Below are 20,419 nucleotides of genomic sequence, written 5' to 3'. Positions count from 1 at the left end.
GGAGAGAAGTCTGTCAATGCTTCTGAAATTCAAACCCCAAAAAGACCCCGGATGGAACTACAAGGGGAGTTTCAGAAAATTAAACCACCTCATTTCGACGGGGAATCAGAGGAAGCTGCAAAGGCGTGGCTAATTAATATGAATAAGTATTTTCAAGTATATGAATATGATCATCATCTTAAGGCAAGGCTGGCTATATTCCAGCTGCAGGCCAAAGCCACGCTATGGTGGGAGGAGGTCAAAATGGTGCGGGGAGTGAGTGAACAAGATGTGACATGGGAAATGTTTCAAAGATATTTCAAGGAGAAGTATTAGACAGAACGCTTTTATGATGAAAAAGCGCGAGAATTTCACGATCTGTGGCTTGGACAGCAGACCATTGATGAGTTCGTAACTAAGTTCACATCCCTGCTTCGTTGCGTACCCTATATTCGTGAAGAGAAGGCTAAGGTACAAAGATTCGTTAGTAGTCTACCTCTGACAATGCGAGAAAGGATAGAGTTCGATAATCCAAAAACCATGCATGAAGCAATTCAAAAAGCAAGACTGTGTTATCAGCAAAACAAATCCAAAGGAGAAATTTCTGGAAAGCGTTGGACAGATAAGCGGGGCAGTAAAATGCCTACGGGTAGCAAGGGAGCACGCAGCAGTTTTCTGAAAGGATTTTCAAAGGGAGCCAATACTAAAAATCCAGATAAAACTCAGAGCAGATTCAAGCCTCCTGCAGAATCCAAATACAGTGAACAACAAGTTAGACTGGACAATGAAGGCTCAGCTCGGCCACCTGTTCAGTGTTGGGGTTGTGGCGGACCCCATTATATTAGAAACTGCCCTCATCGGAAGGACAGCGATCAGTTGTCCCAGATCTATGAAGCTTCAACAGTAGGAGATGTGGCTCGATCTATGCCCAGAATAAATGCAGCACTGGAGGATCGACAAGCTGATTACCAGCCAACAATGATAGAGTTTGAAGGTAAGATCTTTGATCGAACTGTTTCTATTTTAGTAGATCCAGGAGCTACTTTAAGCTATATAAGTCCCAAAGTTGTGGAAAGCTGTGGTTTGCAAACCACTAAGTTTAAAAGCCCTTGGCTAGTACAGCTGGCCACTGGGACCAAAAGACGAGTACTAACTAAAGTCAGCAACTGTCCATTAAGGTTAGATGGCCAAACAATAACAACTGAATTAAATATACTCCCTCTTGGTTCCTATGACGTGCTGATAGGAATGGACTGGTTGGAATGACGGTGGTCTGTAATTAATTGTAAAAAAAAAACAGTCTCTTACCGAGATGAGCTGGGTGTGGGAAAAGAAATTCAAGGCATCCAGAAACCAGTGCAGATTCGGCCAATCACAGTCTTACAGCTGGTTAAGTGTATCCGGAATAAGTGCCAAATTTATGCAGTACAAGTGGGGTTTGCAGATTCTGTGGATAAGGTTGCAACTGTTAAAGATATACCAATAGTGCAAGATTTTGCAGATGTATTTCCTGAAGAAATTCCAGGGCTGCCACCCAAAAGGGATTTGGACTTCACCATTGAGCTGATACCCGGAGCAGCCCCAGTGTCCCGAGCACCCTATCGGATGAGTGTGCCGGAGTTAACTGAGTTAAAAATGTAACTGCAAGAGTTGCTGGAAAAGAAGTACATCCGCCCCAGTGTCTCTCCTTGGGGAGCTCCTGTGCTATTTGTGAGGAAAAAGGATGGGACTCTGCGAATGTGCATAGACTATAGACAGCTGAATAAACTGACAGTTAAAAACAAATATCCACTACCCCGCATTGACGAGCTGTTTGATCAGGTGAAGGGGGCGACCATCTTCTCAAAGATCGATTTAAGATCAGGTTACCATCAAATCAGAATCAAAGATGAGGACATAGCCAAGACAGCTTTTCGTACTCGTTACGGACATTACGAGTTTGTGGTACTGCCTTTTGGATTAACTAATGCACCTGCAACATTCATGTGTTTGATGAATAGTGTATTTCATCAATACTTAGACAAATTTGTATTGATCTTCATTGATGATATACTTATTTGCTCCCAGAATAAGAAAGAGCATGAGGAACATTTAAGGATAGTGTTACAGACTTTACGGGAGCATCAGTTATATGGAAAATTCAGCAAATGTGATTTTTATAAAGAGCAGATCCAGTATTTGGGTCACATTATTACAAAGGAAGGTATAGCTGTAGATCCCGAAAAGATTAAAACTATAATGGAATGGCCTACACCCAAGGATGTAGCAGATATTCGATCTTTCATGGGGCTGGCTGGATATTACCGGCGGTTTGTAGAAGGTTTTTCTAGAGTTGCCTACCCCATTACCTCCTTGCAAAAGAAGGGAAAAGTGTTTAAATGTACAGCAGACTGTCAGCGGAGCTTCGAATAGCTCAAGCATTTACTTACCACAGCACCTGTGTTGTGTGTGGCAGATCCCGAAAAGGAGTATGTAGTTTGTACAGATGCCAGTAAGGAGGGCGTGGGTGGAGTGCTAATGCAGGAAGGTAAAGTGATTGCCTATGAATCCAGGAAGTTGAAAGAGCATGAGCAGAAATATTCTGCCTATGATCTGGAATTAACCGCTGTGATCCATGCTTTGAAGCTATGGCGCCATTATTTAGTAGGGAGGAAATTTTTGCTAATGACGGATCACCACAGCTTGACTAGTTACTTTAGTCAACCCACTCTAAACGCAAGACAAGCAAGATGGGTGGACTTTTTGGGAAATTTCGATTTCGAAATTAAACACCTAAAGGGAAAGGAGAACAAAGTGGCTGATGCACTAAGCCGAAAAGTGCATTGTATTTATGAGATTGGTATCAGTCAAGGATGGTCCACTCTTGACAAAGAGATTGAGGAGGTTGCGGCGCAAGATTAGATTTATTTGCAAAAGAAGCATTTAGTGCAGAATTCAGATACCCGTTCCATACAACAAGGTTACACCTTGAATACAGCCAGCATTTTGTGCTATCAGAAGAAGATTTATATACCCAATCAGAGCAGTATTAAAGAAAAGATTCTGGACGAAAATCATAGAAGTCCTTATGCAGGACATCCTGGTTACCAGAAATTAATCACCTCACTAAGGAAGGAGTATTACTGGCCAGGCATGAAGAAGGATGTTGTGGAATACCTGGCGCGCTGTTTGGAGTGTCAACAGGTGAAGGCTGAACATCAGCATCCTGCAGGACTATTACAGCCAATACCCATACCAGAATGGAAATGGGAGACCATAACCATGGACTTTATTACCGGTTTGCCGAGATCCAAAAAGAATAATGATTCTATAATGGTGGTAGTGGATAAACTCAGCAAGTCAGCTCACTTTATACCGGTTCAATCCACTTATCGTGCAGCTCAAATCGCAAACATTTTTATGCAAAATATATTTAAACTTCATGGGCTGCCGAAAGTAATAATATCTGATCGTGATGTTAAATTTACCTCAGCTTTTTGGAGGACCTTATTTGAAGGTCTAGGAACACAATTGAGCTTCAGTACTGCATATCATCTGCAAACTGACGGACAGACTGAGCGAGTGAATCAAGTGTTGGAGGACATGCTGCGGTCTTATGTCATGCAGCAACCTACGCGATGGGAGGAGTATCTACATCTAGTGGAATTCGCCTATAACAATGGCTATCACTCATCCTTGAAGATGAGCCCATTCGAAGTACTCTACGGCCGGAAATGCCGCACACCCTCCAGTTGGGGTGGACCGGAGGACAAATTCTTGTTGGGTCCTGAGATGTTGGAAGAGATGGAGGTCATGGTGAAAAAAGTTTGAGCTAATCTAAAGATGGCACAGGACAGGCAGAAGAATTTTGCAGATCGGAAGAGAAAATTTAAAGAGTACCAAGTGGGTGAACATGTGTACATCAGAATTCGAGCTAGGAAAAGTACCCTCCAATGGAATGCCTGTGCCAAATTGGCACCGCGTTTTTGTGGACCATTCCAAATTCTGGCACGAGTAGGGCCGGTAGCTTACCAGCTCGCCCTACCCAGCCATATTCGGGTCCATAATGTCTTCCATGTATCAGTATTAAAGAGATATGTGTATGACCCTAGGCATATAATAAGTTGGCAGGACATTCAGGTAAGGGAAGACTGTCATATAGTGTAAACTGAAATAGAATACTAGTAAGCAGCTGATTTAATTGTTATGTGTTTCAGGTGGAACCGGAAGGAGAGTTCCTGGTCGAACCAGTGAACATATTAGATCGGAGAAGAGTCGAGCTGCGGAAAAGGGTCATCAGCCAGGTTTAAGTGCAGTGGCAGCACTTTGGGCCTGACGAGGCCACCTGGGAAGATGAACAAATGATGAGGGATACTTATCCCAGACTGTTTTTGGATGAACAACAACATCGGGACGATGTAGACTTTCAGGAGGGGGAGATGTAACATCCCTTGTGAAAAGTCAATGTTAGTAAATAGTGAAAGTAATTATTGAACAAAGACTTTATTTGAAAATGTGTATAATCCTGTTATTAATTTTATGTTAATGAAAAACAATTGTGTTGGTACTATTTGAACTGAGTTATGATTAATCATGGTTAGTAACTGAGGAATCAGTTACATTGGAACCCTGACTACCTTGAGGTAGTTGAGACCCCAGAGGAAAAAGGGGGAAAATGCCAAGTCTGGTTAGGATCAGATGGCAGAGAAGAAAGAAAATACTGATGCTATGTCTCGGTAGGATCAGATGGCATAAGAGGAAAAGAGTTTTCATGTGTACGCTATGTCTGGTTAGGATCAGATAGCGTTACTGGCGAGACCAGTGTAATTGCGGTCGAGTAGGACCTGCAAGTGCTTGGGGGTGGAAGGACAAAGAGGAATTCTTCCTACGGATGGGTGGATTGACAAGCATTACAAATAGGTTTGGCAGTCAAACAGGTATGGCTCACTACTTATAAATCTGCCGAAATGTTTCCTGTATGATACTGTACTGTGAATATGGAGTTAAAGGAAAGGTCCTTTGACTGTTCTCTTTATCTAGTATTATGTACATAAATATTTAATTCTGTATGGGAGTTAGAGAACAGAATCGAATTGAAAACAGAGTCGAATATATATATAGTTCACAGAAAAGAATATTAAAGACTGTATGGAGTTGTATGGTACCTTTACATTATAATAGAGTTACGAAAAATGGATGATTGTAATAACAAAAACAACATGCATCGGGTATCAAGAGACGGGGTGATAAAACCCCAATAGTCATGTAAGCACGAGAATACAGAACTGGTAAGCTTCGCTTTTAGAAGAAACAAAGCGCTCTCTGTCAATAGAGATGGGCAAACCCTTGCATTTTGAACTATAACCATAAATAAAAAGAAAAAATGAAAGCCGCGGCCAAGCAAACTAATAAAAGACAAGTTGTGCTACTGTTATAAACAATGGTAAAACAACTTTAAAACCCAGGTAATGGAGTATCCTAACCTTGGTCAACCGAAACGCGGGAATAGAGATTATTAACAAGAAAATGACTATAGTATAACCTTCATATACATGTAACTGCATCGCATGAATAGAAAAGTTATATACATTCGAAAAGCTATATACATTCGCAATTTAACAAAATGAAATGATAAGCGTGAGCATCGAGGCAGTGGCTTGGTGACTAAGGTCATATGCAACCCTCGGCCCGCGTTAGCTAAGCACGCTCCTCTTTGGTGAACACCCTCGACCGAGCTGTAGCTATGCTTAGCCGGCCGAGGCACCAAAACCGGAATATCATAAGATGCAGATTCATTATTAATATCGAAAGAAATCATAACACCATTTTCTGTAAACCAAATGTATATATATATATTTCCTCATTGAAAAATCGACATCAAGTCAGTCCGGAGAGAAACAGTTTGAATAGTATTGAACCTATGAAATTAACTGTGCGCATAATCCTGTTTCATTCAATGTTAAAACAGAAAACAAAGGCCTTCACGGCGGAGTCACAGCTTAATAGCAAATATCAGCCGTGTTCAATAAAAACCAGCCTTAGTTAATTAACAACACAAAGACTAATAAATCCTGTTTGCAATCAACTCAGAACAATATGCCTTATAGCAGAGGAGTTCCGCATATGCGGGGATCCTGAGCTTGCGCAGAGGAAATGCAAACCCGACAACCCTACCAAGGGAATAACATTCAGCACAACCCTGATAAGAAATGTGTAAATGAACTTAAGTGCTCGAACCCTTACCCGATGATAGGTTAACCAGTGGTAAGGGCGATTCCGTGTCCTTGGGAAAAGAATGACAGTCAACCACCTGCGTGAAAACAATAACCCCAATGTTAGATATCCCTGATGCAACACATAAATCCATGGGGAAAACGATAATACAGTAATAGATAAGACCTTGAGGTAAATCACAGAAGTTTGTAACTAAAGTAAATGGGAAATGATGATACCCGTAACAACCTGGCATCGTATACATTGCAGAGTAGATACCTTCTTGGACGGAGAAAGGCAGAGCCAAGTACTGTAGCGGCATGCCTTAAAACCTTGGAGGAACCTGCGTAATTGCGGAGCAGTGCTCAGGGTTGCAGCCCTACTATCGCTCAGAAGAATAATGAAATGAAACAAAACGAGAGTTGAAGGCAGATTATCCATATATATAACTAGAAACATGTTACCGTTTCGTGGCATCACAGGAACCCTCGATCTGCAGCAAGTGGGTATCTACCGTCCGATAGCCGGTAGAACGGGATGCTTTGGCGCGAAGTTGACAAGCCAAGGTGCCAGGCTGTAAGCGTCTAGAGCACCAGGCATCACATGGCAATGTGCCATCTAACCGTTGAACCGTCCAGATGGATGGCGATGCATAGACCATTTGGAACAACGCTAGAGCCGGACATAACATCGCAGACTCAAGATGTCTCGGGAGAAGTTACCATAAATATACCATTAATTTCACAGTACCACCTGTGTAATGTATCACCAACCTCATATACGTAACCATTGTATAATTAAACATCTGTTGTTGTATTGTTTATGAACGTACATAGTAAGGTAATGCATATGTAAATGTAAAAGGAGTGATGTGAATATAGTCTTTTAAAAAAAAAATTATGTACTGTTGGAGTGTGACATCCAGGCTTAATTTCAGAGACGTGAAACCCCACTCTGAAGTACGTGGCAACTCAATTACATATATACGGAAGGTCTGTCAATTCTCCTTCACCCACTGCTATTGCTTTTTATAGATAACGTATTTATGATTCAGAGAGCTGATCGACGTGAAGCCATATGCGAAAGCCATATATTTATGAAAATATATATAAAAGGAAAGTGCGTATCTTATCACGTTTAATGTTCGTAGACTCTAATAGCATGTGCATTCTGCTACTAACTGTTAAAGTTTTGTGAAGCAGGTACCCTCAGTCCTGCGTTCACTCAAATTTTCTATGCATTTTTCTAGTGGCTGATAGGCTCTTGAAAGGTTCAAAGTCAACGATGTAATGGAATTATTGGGGCAGCCACTACTAATAAATTAAAATTTCAATAACATGAAAAACAAATTATAGTATATTATCAAATTAGCCTATTATGAAGTTAGTATAGATTTATTTTAAATATTTAATATAAGTTGAGAAAGACAAAATTACATATTATGCATCATGCTAAACTGTAGAATAAATCTTTGGATTCAATGAGCTTTAACTCAATAAAATAAAAAATAAAAAAATTCATTAACATGAAAACAATGAAAAGTAAAATGATTTAGTTAATCCATAGACAACTACCAACAATATTCTTCAGCGCAGGTGAAAAATGCCCAATGGCCGACTGCCGCCACTCCATCGACTGGAAGCAAGATCATTGTGTATCAAGAATTCGCTGTTTTTCAACGGTGCAGTGCAAAATAATCTTTTGAAGCATAACAAACACTCTAATTCTGTAGCTGATAGTTCTCGTCTTTGCAGCGAATTCCTCGATGTATTGGAATATGAAGACACTCCACTAAATCCACTTTCCATTTTATCTCTAGTACAAGGAATAGTTATATCGACCATAGACCGCTGCAACAACACTGACACGCACCTCAATAATGGTTGGACTATTGCAGTCACAATAAAGTATGTTCTCAAACCTATTTTAACGTATGGTTGAACCAGTGACTCCAAATTTATGAATTAATAATTCTATACCAAATATATCGTGACATTTACGACTAGATTATTGGCTAAACGGTGTAGTTTTTCATAGTCCGGGGATGAAAGTCGACTTTCGAAATTGAAACGGTTTTATAAAATATCCCAATTTAATTTTCAAATCAGTATAGATGTATTTTAATTATAAATTTAGCAAAGGTTAAGAGTATCAATTTTTTTGAAAAATAATTATATATATAGGGATTTAATTTTTTTGAGAATTTTTCAGATTTGTATTATATATATATATATATATATGGGGCATTAGTAAAACTACTCTAATTATTTAATAGTAATACTATATAATTTGTAATTACTTTTATAATATATATATATAAATATAGGTTTTTTTTAATTTTGTTGATTTTTTTTATATAAATTATATTATTTATATTAAAATATTTTCTTGATTATGATGCTGATGGTGGTTAACGTTCACTAGGATCAAATTTTGGTCTACCAAACCTAAAAAGAAAACGAATTATTTAGTTTGATTTAAGATTTTATTCTTATGCTCAAAAAGCTTGGAGAGAAGCGAGCTCACTATAATTTTTGCATTGTAAAAGGTTAGGAAGATCAATATTGCAACAAAGATTATAAAATTGAGATCTAATGTGGGTGTTCGCGGGCACTCTAAGAAGGGATTTTCATCCTCGATGTCCTCGATGTTCATATTCTCACAGAGATGGAAGATCCTTTCCATCCATCGTATTTTAGGAAGTGCCCAATTACCCGTTTCACTATGGAGCTCATGAGAGTTTGTTGTAATCTTGGCTATATTAATTTTCTTCTTTGAGCTAGTTAAAACTGAGAGATACTTTTGATCTTCTAGGGTGGGTTTGATGACCTCCTTATAATATCTTAATTTTCTTTTAGCTGCTAAATCTTTCTCACACCACTTTTTTTCTTTTAACTTAGAAGTAACAATATTTTTAATGTTATTAATGTTTTGCAATGCAACATTCTCACCGATCTCCCAATGGTTTAAGCAAGCCCTAGTGTCTTTATACCAACCTCGTTTGAGCCTTAGGTGGTTTTGGCTGGAATTTAAAGCTAGCTTAGGAAGTCTATGGTCTCCTATGTTATTGAGTTTGTACTTGTACAACAGAAACCTAGTCATAGCTAGGCTCTCAATAGGGTAAAGACCCACTTCTATAAGGAGAACAGGATAAGGTGTATTGCTTTTAATTTTGAGGTTATACATTATAAACCGCTTCTAAATTTGCTCAATCTTTCTCTAGGATTCTCTAGAGATATTGCAACCCCAAACCTCATGTCCATATCAAATAACAAGAGTGACTAAAGTTTCAAAGAGGAACTTCTTTCTATCCCACATTCAGAGGTTTATCGTTTTACAATTATTTTCAAGAACAAAATAAGCTTTCCACCCCCCATTAATCCTTTTCTCAATGTTATAGTTCTAGCTGAGTTTGTGATGAATATCAATTCCTAGGTACTTGTAAGAAGACACTTCCTCCAAGTTACTGTTGTCATACATAAAATTAGCGCAAGTGTCCTTCTTGGATTTGATAATCATAACTTTTTTTTTGTCAATGTTAACAGTCATACCCACGGTAGAGCAGAAATCCCTAAGAAGTCTAAGTTTCTTATCAAGATCAGATGGGCACCTTGCGAGAAGAATAATATCGTCAGCATAGAGAAGAAGGATGATGACTATCCCAACTAAGATCATGCCAGCACAACCTTCATCATCTAAACATCATTCTAGCTTGTCGATGTAAATGCCAAATAAGGTAGGGGAGAGGGGGAAACCTTGTTTAACTCCGATATTAAACTTAATATCTTTCGACCACCCCTCATTGCTCTTTAACTTGGCAATTACATTCTCATATAACCTTATAGCGACAGCTCTCATTTCGAAAGGAACCTTTAGCTTTTCTAATCGATTCCATAGGTTGTTTCTAGGAACCATATCGAAAGCCTTTCTAAAGTCCACAAAGCAACAAAAGGGATTGGATTTATCATTACGACATTTATCCACAATGATCTTAAGCGTAACAAGGTGATCTGTTGTTAAGTGCTACCTTCTAAAACCCGCTTGGCCTTTAGCCCACTTACCTTCACATTCAAGCCATATGCTCAACTTCTTTTCCAAAATAATACAATATAACTTGGCTAAGAGAGGGCTGATCATAATTGTCAATAATTAGAGGGGTTATTTATATCCCCACTTTTAAAAATATGGATAATGAGGCTTTGATTCCAATATATTTTTGATCTTCTATATTGAAATCAAGTTGCACATTTCAAGTCGTCATTACATAAAATTATTTCTTATATAAAGAAAATTAAATTAGAAATGAGGCTTCACATTTCAAATCGTCATTACATAAAATTGTTTCTCATACAAAGAAAATTAAATTCAAAAGTGTAAGAGAGCTTTCTTTAATATATTTTATTTTTTATTTTTTTCATTATCAATCATTTTTATATGTATCATAACATTTAAAAAACAAACAATGTTAATAATTATTTTTCTATATTATATATTTTATTAACAATATACAATAATATTTTATTGTTATAGAGCTCAGGTATCCACTTCTTACTAAAATTATAATTTAGTAGTGGGTATTGAAAAATATTCCTAATTAGACTATCAAAAAATTCAAATGATTTTCATTAAAATTTAAGTGTATACACACCAAAATGATATAAGTAATACCCCCTCTAAGCCTAAAATAACTTCCATTCTAATGGCCGTATCATGCCAGAATATTTATAGAATCTAAAAAAGACAAAAAACAGTAGCAATAAGGAGGGGGCTGAAGGAGGAAGCATAGAGAAAGGGAAGCTGGTTTGTTGAGAGTTTGGAAGCAGGAAGCTGGAAACATAGAGAGAGGGAAGCTGGTTTGTTGAGAGTCTGGAAGCAGGAAGCTGGAAGCATAGAGAGAGGGAAGCTGGTTTGTTGAGAGTCTGGAAGCAGCAAGCTGGAAGCTTGAAGTCACCTGGACGCTGGAAGCAGGAAGTCACACCCAAGATTTTGTTGAGGGTGTGAGAGAGTCAAGATAGGATGGTGTCAGAGTTGGATGATAATCCCTTAAATCCAGTACATGTGATGTCCTTCTCAGGAGCTAGGGGAAGTACATCTCAAGTTCACCAATTAGTAGGTATGAGAGGATTAATGTTAGATCCTCAAGGACAAATCATCGATCTACCCATTCGAAGGAATTTACGTGAAGGGCTCTCTTTAACTGAATATATTATTTCCTGTTATGGGGCTCGTAAAGGATTTGTGGATACTGCGGTACGAACAGCAGATGTTGGATACCTCACACGTAGACTTGTTGAAGTAGTTCAACACATTGTAGTACATAGAACACATGGGCTATAGTGCACTTGGAAAGAAAAGTCGAAAGAGAAATAGATACAGTGATGCTTCAATCCTTCGTCGACATGAGTAAGAATCGTTAGATATCCATAAAAAAAAAAAAGGAAAGAAAGGTAATTGATCATGGCACATTCACTGAAAAAAAAAATCCTTTTGTGGCTAATCATTCATTGAGGAAAATTAGAAATCCAAACATAAAAGAAGAAAAGAAGATAATAGTTACTTGGTCCCGGGCATCCGTCATTGTACCCGTAATGATCGGTCATACAATTGCTGTTCATAATGGGAGGGAACATTTACCCATTTATGTAACAGATCGTATGGTAGACCACAAATTGGGGGAATTTTCACCTACCCTACTTTTTCAGGGACATGCAAGAAACGATAAGAAATCTCGTCGTTAATTGAGAAAGACTTGTCATTCATTAGGCAGGATGGAGTCAATGGGAAATAATAGTCCAGGTCCAGAGATACGAGATTTGGCGAGAAATATACGTATGTCTGCTCATAAAGCGCGTAGAGTAATTAATCAAATTCGTGGTCGTTCATATGGACAAGCACTTATGATATTGGAACTGATGCCTTATGGGGTCTGTTATCCCATATCACAATTAATTCATTCTGCGGCGGCGAATGCAAATCACAATATGGGTTTGAACAAAGCCAATTTACTCGTTGGTAGATTCGAAGTGAATGAGGGTGATGTTTTTAAAAGGATTCAACCTAGAGCTCAGGGACGCGGTTATCCAATACAGAAACCCACTTGTCATAAAACTATTGTATCAGAGGAAATCTCCAGATCAAATGATCCGATTATGTCAATAGAATCCCGAAAAAAAGGATATGTATGGCGCAGAAAATAAATCCACTTGGTTTTAGACTTGGTGTAACTCAAAATGAGTGTTCCGATTGGTTCGCACAACAAAGGAATTATTCCAAATATCTCCGAGAAGATCAAAATATACGTACTTGCATTGAAAACTATGTACAAACGCATATAAAGAGCTCCTTGAATTATGGAGGAATTGCACGTGTAGAGATTCACAGAAAGATCGATTTGATTAAGGTCAAAATCTATATTGGATTTCCCAACTTGTTGTTAATAGAAGGTAGGGGTCAAGGAATTGAAAAATTAAGAAACGATGTACTAAATATGCTCGATTCTGTGGACCGAAAACTTCACATTGCTATAGAAAAAGTTGCGAAACCCTATAGAAAACCTAATTTTCTTGCAAAGTATATTGCCCTACAACTAGAGAAGAGAGTTCCATTCAGAAAAACAATGAAGAAAGCTATTGAACTAGCTGAACAGGAAGAGGTAGAAGGTATTCAGATCCAAATTGCAGGACGTCTCGATGGAAAGGAAATTGCCCGGGTCGAATGGGACAAGGGAGGTAGGGTTCCCCTACAGACAATTCGGGCTAGGATTGATTATTGTTATTATCCAGTTAAAACCATCTATGGAGTTTTAGGGATAAAAATTTGGATTTTAGAAGAGTAGGAATAATTGGTCTTTTTTTTCCAATTTGCCCGATCATGGATCATCAATTCTATCAGATCAAACAGAAATTAGATTTACCATTTTGGAACCGTGCTATGCTTAGTGTGCGACTCGTTGGAATCGTGCTTTTCATTCTTTTCCGAAGTTATGTTATGGAGAACTCGAAATAAGAACGGATTGGTCTCTATAAATAAACTAGAGACTAACTCATTACTTCATATTGCCAAGATCCAATAACTATGGGTAGATACTATCACCTCGTAAATACTTTCTTCCAGGAGAGAAAAAATGATATTTTGATCTCTCGTGAAGCGAGAAAGGTGTTTGGTAATGCGGAAAAAGAAGAAAAAGGAGAAATATTCTCCCAATATTGTATGGTTCATTAACTACCCTCCAAAAAGCAATGTGATAAAGCATAAGAATCATCCTAATTCATTCAAGCAAGATTGAGGGAATTCAGTTTATGAAGGAGAAAGAGCTTCGGGTCGATGGAATCTAAGGAAATTGATTCCGTAATAGATGAAAAGAAAGCTCCATTGCGGAGGGAAGACCTGGGCATTTAGATAGAAGCTATGGAATGATGGAACCTATGACTGCATAAGATCATATAGGAATCTTAAAAGTTTTAGTTGTGGTGAATACTTTTGAGTGTGGAAGAGGAGATATAATTTCAATATGATTAAGCTCCCTATTTTTTTGATGTTTGGATTTACAAATGACACTTACTAATTCTCTATAGCCCCACATGCACATTTTCTTAATGCCAACTCCACTAGCTTGTATTTATTACCTATATATAGATTATTGTATTTACTACTTGCTTTGCTTGCTTGTGTTTATGAATATTACTTTCATGTCTTATTTGTGTCTCCTTAGTATAAACACACACTAGGGATCAAAATTCACTCACTATAATATAAATGTGATTCCTTATTATGAAAAATTAACAACTAAATAAGTACTATTCATTAAATTTTGCCTAAAATTAAGGTTGTTTATGTGCTTTTTTCCCAATGGATTCATGCATCATAATGCATGGGTGTAGTACGTTTTGGAGTTAAATTTCTTATGGAGAAAATATTCTTGGAACTTCTATTACTTTTATAAAAATGATTATTTGGAGTCATGCATCATAATGCACGGGTGTAGTACGTTTTGGAGTTAAATTTCTTATGAAGAAAATATTCTTGGAACTTCTCTTACTTTTATAAAATGATTATTTGAAGTTATGTCTATTTTATAGAAATTATCTTATTGTACGTCCTAAATAATTATTGTTTTATTTCTTTTCAATATTGCATCACAATACTATATTTTCATTTGGACCATTTATTTTGTAGGAATAGAAAACACACTGTAAAAAAATTTCATTATATTGGAAGTATATATGGCCTATTAAAACCTTACATAGATGATAATAAAACGATGGAATTGAAGTGGCCGTATTACATTTACTCCATACGATCTCTGTGATGACCCCGAGAAAATGTAAATATTTAAATTTCACTACGGTAAAAGACTGAATTAAAAATGACATTGCAAGACTATTTTATTATTTGTTTAAAGATCTTATGAGTATTTCTTTTATTTTACAAATGCATTAAAATGTTTAATAAAGAATACTCATGATAGTGTTGGCAACTCCTGGGAAGGAGTTGGCAAGAAAAGTCGGTTATTGGAACTGACTTTAACCACCCTCCCTAACTGGAAAAGTTCCCAGGGAAAAAGGGAGGGGGGATGGCAAAAATCTGCGCTGTAGAGACAGGCAGAGAAAAAAAGCGAAAAGAAGACTAAGTCTGGTAAGGACCAGATAGTCGAGCACAAAGGTGCAGCCTTGCTGAGGATAGTGATCCGGCAAGAGAAAGCTTGGGGGGAGACTTTGGTCCCGAAGGACGAGTCTCATGGATGGGTGGTTAAATGGATCTGCATAGATTCTGCGGATGATTTACTGAGGCATTAAAGGGCTAGGAGCGATCAGGTAAGTGAACTGGAACCCTTGACCTCTGCAAAATATTTGCAAGTTATCTGTAATTATTTGCAAGTTATCTGTAATTATTTGCAAGTTATCTGTAATTATTTGCAAGTTATCTGTAATTGTTTACAAGTATCTGTAAGCTGTCTGCAAGTTATCTGAATTAACTGTTTATTGAAAAGGTCGCAAACGATACCTTATAATACTGTAAGAGACGGGTTGCATACATAGAAACCGAATCAGGAACTGTGTTCCTTGTATCCGGACAGGGAGCCAGGATTAGAGACGGCGCGGGATAGGGACTCGAACTGTAAGTTTACAGTCTCCCTGTCAACTCCGCAGATACAAAACAAAATATTAAAACTATAGTGCTGTTTTCAACTGTAATTTATTTGTCGGGGTGTATACCTGAGTAATCTGGAAGAGGGTCTTCGCCAGGGCGAAGGGAAGTTATAGACATAAATATAGTGGGATAGACTATAAGTATAATAGCCAGCTTAGTGCGTGAAAAGGTAAGATAACCTCGGAGATTGTAACGGACTCTGGCTACAAGAACAGTCATGGAAGGAGTATGGCAGCCTGTAGCCGTAAGTGGTGAAACCCCAAAGGGTCGATGAACTGGAATGTAGAGAAAAATGTAACCCTTAGAGCTGGATGAATGCCCGCGGCACAGAACCTTGCCGCTACAATAATGTAAACAATTACCAAACATAAGTCGTGAACATCTGCAAGGCAATTATGGAATGAAATTGAACTATAATTGAAATATTATCCGAAGGAAATCTCGGAATCAAACCAAGAAAACCCCAGCTATTAACCAGGAATCATAATCCTTAAAGAAAACAAAACATATCGAATAACAAAACATTGAGGAACAATTCTGATCTATGACTTGCCAGACGATAGTTTACCTATGAATATAAAATAAGGAAAGGTCGGGAATACGACCGAGTCAATTGTCTTATCAGACGAGCAATCATAAATTAATTCTACTAACTGTAATGAGAGCCTTGATAACGTAGACATGTTTGTATAGACCTGAAACGTTACAAAGCATCAAGGGTCAAGCAATATGTTTACCGAGCCACAAGTGAACTGCCAAATCTTGCAGTACCTGGGTCGATATTATCCATAATCTTTCCTCAAAAAAAATTAATACCCAATGCGGTAACAAAACAGAGATTCACAGTTAATAAGCCATGGCCGCGAGTCTATAACAACTGTTCATGAGAAATAAAAACTGGGTCCGGCCCAGACCACAGTAACCACTAGCATTATGCTAGGAACCGGTTCTAAATACACATTTAATGTAACAGTCCAGTTTACAGATAATTAAACATACATTTACAGTCATGCAATCTAGAAATTTTTCCAACGCAGAACCTCTAGGAACCTTAGGGTTCCACCGGAACCCATATCCTGTAATCGGGAGAAATAAACATTGAGCGGACAGTGGCGAGCCCCAGTGCCATCTGCGACCAACCATGAAAAAATAAGGTCGGCCACGGCTAGACTCGAGGGAAAGAACTATTAACCCAGATCTGCATAACACGCAAACGATGGAGGGGCGTACCTGAAGGATGGCCGAGTCACTCTAGTGCTGGAGGGAGACCCTGTTTCTCCTGGGCCGAACTCGGGGACAAGCCCAGCTGCAACCATAAACAATGCCACCGTAAGAAATCATTAACACGAAAGGCATAACAGAATTAACATTAACCAAAACCAAACATAAGAAGAAGGTGTTGAGACTGTAGCCTTACCCCCGAAGCTCTTTAGCGAAGGATATATAACCTGCAGAGTGGACGCTCGGCGAACCCGTGCTCGCTCGGTGGAGGGGAGACTGAACCAAACCCTGGCAGCGGCGAAATGGAGCCGAGGAAGTCAAGACGCCGAGCTTTACCCAGCTTCGAATGATCGAGAAGGGAATGAAATTAAGAGGGCATCTTCGAGATTGGAGCCGGAGGGCTTCTCCACCCTTGGATGCATACCAAAGCATCCGAACCATTGAATTGAGCGGTAAAATTTAGGCGGTAACCCTTGACACCAGAGCACACCCTCCCATCACATGATCAGGCCGACGATATTAAATGCCATGACCAAATGTTCACAGCTGAGAGTGCCAGCACAGCAACAGAGCAGGGCGGCCTCGGGTTGCTATTTTCGGTGACGGAAATATGCAAGGCGCCAAACCAAATGTAAGCCCGGAGCCATACACGGTGGCCGGAATAGGAATTATCATAAACAATATATCATTCGCAGAATCATATTCATTCGATGACAATTGCAAACCATGGCAAACAGTGGTAAATGTAAAATTATATTAACGAATGGTAAGTGTAAGTCGTTGATATTAAAAAAAAAAATTATGTGTCTGGGTATGTGACAAATTGGTATCAGAGCAGAGGTACCCATACTGTGACCTCTGGGACGAGCCTAAACATGTTAAAATTGGGAAGGTAATCATAGTATTGATTTCTTTTTTTTTTTAAGTAACTAAATTGTGCAAGGTAACTCACAGTGTCAAATATTCCCCTGATTTTAGACCAGGCAAAAAAGGAGAAAGAAGAGCAACAGAAGACACTAGATAGTAACAGTCAGTATGCAGAGAGCTAGCAGCGCTCCGCACAGGTCCACAGCAGATCAGGGACCTGCAACAAATCCTAGAGACAACCCAGAGTTGTGGGTACAGCTTGGTGAGGAGACACGTAGCACAAACCTGGCCATATTAGAAACAGTCCAGGAACTGAAAAATGAGATGGCTCGGTTGCGGGAGGATAATGCACGATTGACGATGGAGCAAGAAAGAATTTTAAAAAGTTTGTCTGAAAAACAGAACCCGCCACTAGCCAATCCCAGCACAGAACAGCAGAGAATGACGGAGGAGCAACGTTACCAAGCAAAACCTGAAAAATCAGAAGAGGGAGAGGATCAATCCGATAATGCATCCGAACAGCAGACCTCAAAACGTCAAAGGGTGGAATTACAGGGAGAATTTCAGAAAATTAAACCCCCACACTATGATGGGGAACAAGAGGAAGCTGAAGCATGGTTAATTAACATGAACAAATATTTCCAACTATATGAATATGACCATAACCTGAAGGCACGATTGGCTATCTTTCAGTTGTAACGAAAAGAAACCCTGTAGTGGGAGGAGGTTAAAATCGATAAAGGGGTAAGCGAACAAACCATAATGTGGGAAAAGTTTCAGAAATATTTTAAAGAAAGATATTTGACAGAGCGCTTTTATGATGAAAAGGCAAAGGAATTCCATGATCTGCGATTGGGACAGCAGACTATGGATGAGTTTATTAATCGTTTTACCTCCTTGCTTCGTTATGTGCCCTACCTTAAGGAAGAAAAAGCCAAGGTGCAAAGATTTGTTAGTAGTTTACCCATGTATATGAGAGAAAGGATTGAATTTGACAATCCTAGAACAATGGATGAAGCTATTCGCAAGGCCAGAATCTGTTATCAATAGAATAAACAGAAAGGGGACGTTTCCAACAGGAAATGGAGTGAGAAAAAGAGTAGTAAAACTGCTGGAAACAGTAAAGGAGGCCGAGGCGATGGAATTAAAGGAAGCAGTAAAGGGCAGAATAGTAGAACAGCACCGAGAGGTTCATTCAAATCCAAGACAATCGGTGAAACCAGAATGGGCGAACAATCTGCCAAGCTGGACAGCGAAGGAATAACCAGACCCCCAGTGCAGTGCTGGGGTTGTGGCGGACCGCACTACGTCAAAAACTGTCCGCAACGGAAGGGAACTGACCAGATATCCCAGATTCATGAGGCATCAACCGTCGGCGATGTGGGTCGAAGCGTGCCGAGGATTAATGCAGCTCTGGATGACGGTGAGGCAGAGTACCAGCCCACCATGGTAGAATTTGAAGGTAAAATTTTAGACCTTTCTATCACTGTTCTAATTGATCCAGGAGCTACTTTAAGTTATATTAGCCCAAAGATAGTTGAACAGTGTAAATTACAGCCTGAAAAATTCAGGAACCCTTGGCTGGTACAGCTAGCTACGGGGGCTAAAAGACGAGTAATGGCGAAAATTAATAACTGCCCCTTAACAATAGCCGGACAGCCAGTGGTAGCAGATCTGAATATGCTTCCACTTGGGTCATATGACGTCCTAATCAGGATGGATTGGCTAGAAAAGCATTGGGCATTAGTAAACTGCAAGACGAAAATCATTCGATACAAGGATGATTTTGGAAAGGAACAAGAGATGCAAGGGATTAAACGACCAGTGCAGGTCCGGCCAATCACTGCATCCCAGCTAGCGAAGTGCATCAGGAAAAGATGCCAGATATATGCCATTCAGGTGGGTTATGCAGAAACCAAGGATAAAACGGCCACGCTGGACAACCTTCCGGTAATAAAGGAATTCGCAGATGTGTTTCCGGAAGAGATTCCTGGGCTACCCCCAAAAAGGGATATCGACTTCACCATTGAATTGCTACCAGGGGCAGCACCAGTTTCGCGGGCACCCTACAGAATGAGTGTACCCGAGTTGACCGAATTGAAAATGCAATTACAGGAATTGCTAGACAAAAATTATATCCGTCCCAGTGTGTCTCCATGGGGAGCTCCAGTGCTATTTGTCAGGAAGAAAGACGGAACCCTCCAAATGTGTATCGATTACCGACAGCTAAACAAGCTCACAATCAAAAACAAATATCCCTTACCTCGGATCGATGAGCTTTTTGATCAAGTCAAGGGGGCGACAGTATTTTCTAAGATTGATTTGCGATCTGGTTACCATCAGATCAGAATTAGGGAAGAGGACATCACTAAAACAACTTTCAGAACCCGGTATGGACACTACGAATTTGTAGTGCTACCTTTCGGATTGACTAATGCACCCGCCACTTTCATGTGCTTAATGAACAGTGTGTTCCATCGATTTTTGGACAAATTTGTACTGATATTCATCGATGATATTTTGATTTATTCTCGTTCCAAGGAGGAGCACGAGGAACATCTCATATTGGTACTGCAAACGCTTCGTGAGCACCAGCTATATGCTAAACTCAGCAAGTGTGATTTCATCAAAGAGGAAATACTGTATTTAGGCCATGTAATCACAAAGGAAGGGATTGCAGTGGACCCTGAAAAAATAAAGACCATAATGGAATGGCCCGTACCTAAGGATGTGGCAGACATCCGGTCTTTCATGGGATTAGCCGGTTATTATAGAAGATTTGTGGAAGGCTTCTCGAGGGTAGCATATCCTATTACTTCCTTGCAAAAGAAAGGAAGGACATTCAAATGGACTTCAGAATGTCAGCAAAGCTTTGAACAACTTAAGCGTTTGCTCACCTCTGCTCCCATCTTGAGTATAGCTGATCCTGATAAGGATTATGTGGTATGTACCGATGCAAGTCGAGAAGGCGTGGGCGGTGTGTTAATGCAAGAGGGAAAAGTGATCGCCT

General features: G+C 39.2%; 1 protein-coding gene across 1 annotated transcript; it reads left to right on the top strand.

Moving 5' to 3' along the window:
• Positions 1-19,026: 19,026 nt before the first annotated feature.
• Positions 19,027-19,763, top strand: LOC149253490 (uncharacterized). The gene is made up of 2 exons (XM_089454510.1): positions 19,027-19,618; positions 19,753-19,763. Exons 1-2 carry the CDS (start codon positions 19,027-19,029, stop codon positions 19,761-19,763), a joined length of 603 nt encoding a protein of 200 aa, XP_089310636.1.
• The last annotated feature ends 656 nt before the right edge of the window (positions 19,764-20,419 follow it).

This window comes from Pinus tabuliformis, chromosome 7, assembly GCF_031772625.1.
Source record: "Pinus tabuliformis cultivar Carrire ecotype Pingquan chromosome 7, CPIR1, whole genome shotgun sequence".
In the NCBI taxonomy this organism is placed as follows: domain Eukaryota; kingdom Viridiplantae; phylum Streptophyta; class Pinopsida; order Pinales; family Pinaceae; genus Pinus; species Pinus tabuliformis.
The sequence above is the reverse complement of the archived record's forward strand: the minus strand, read 5'-3'. Positions and strand labels throughout refer to the sequence as shown.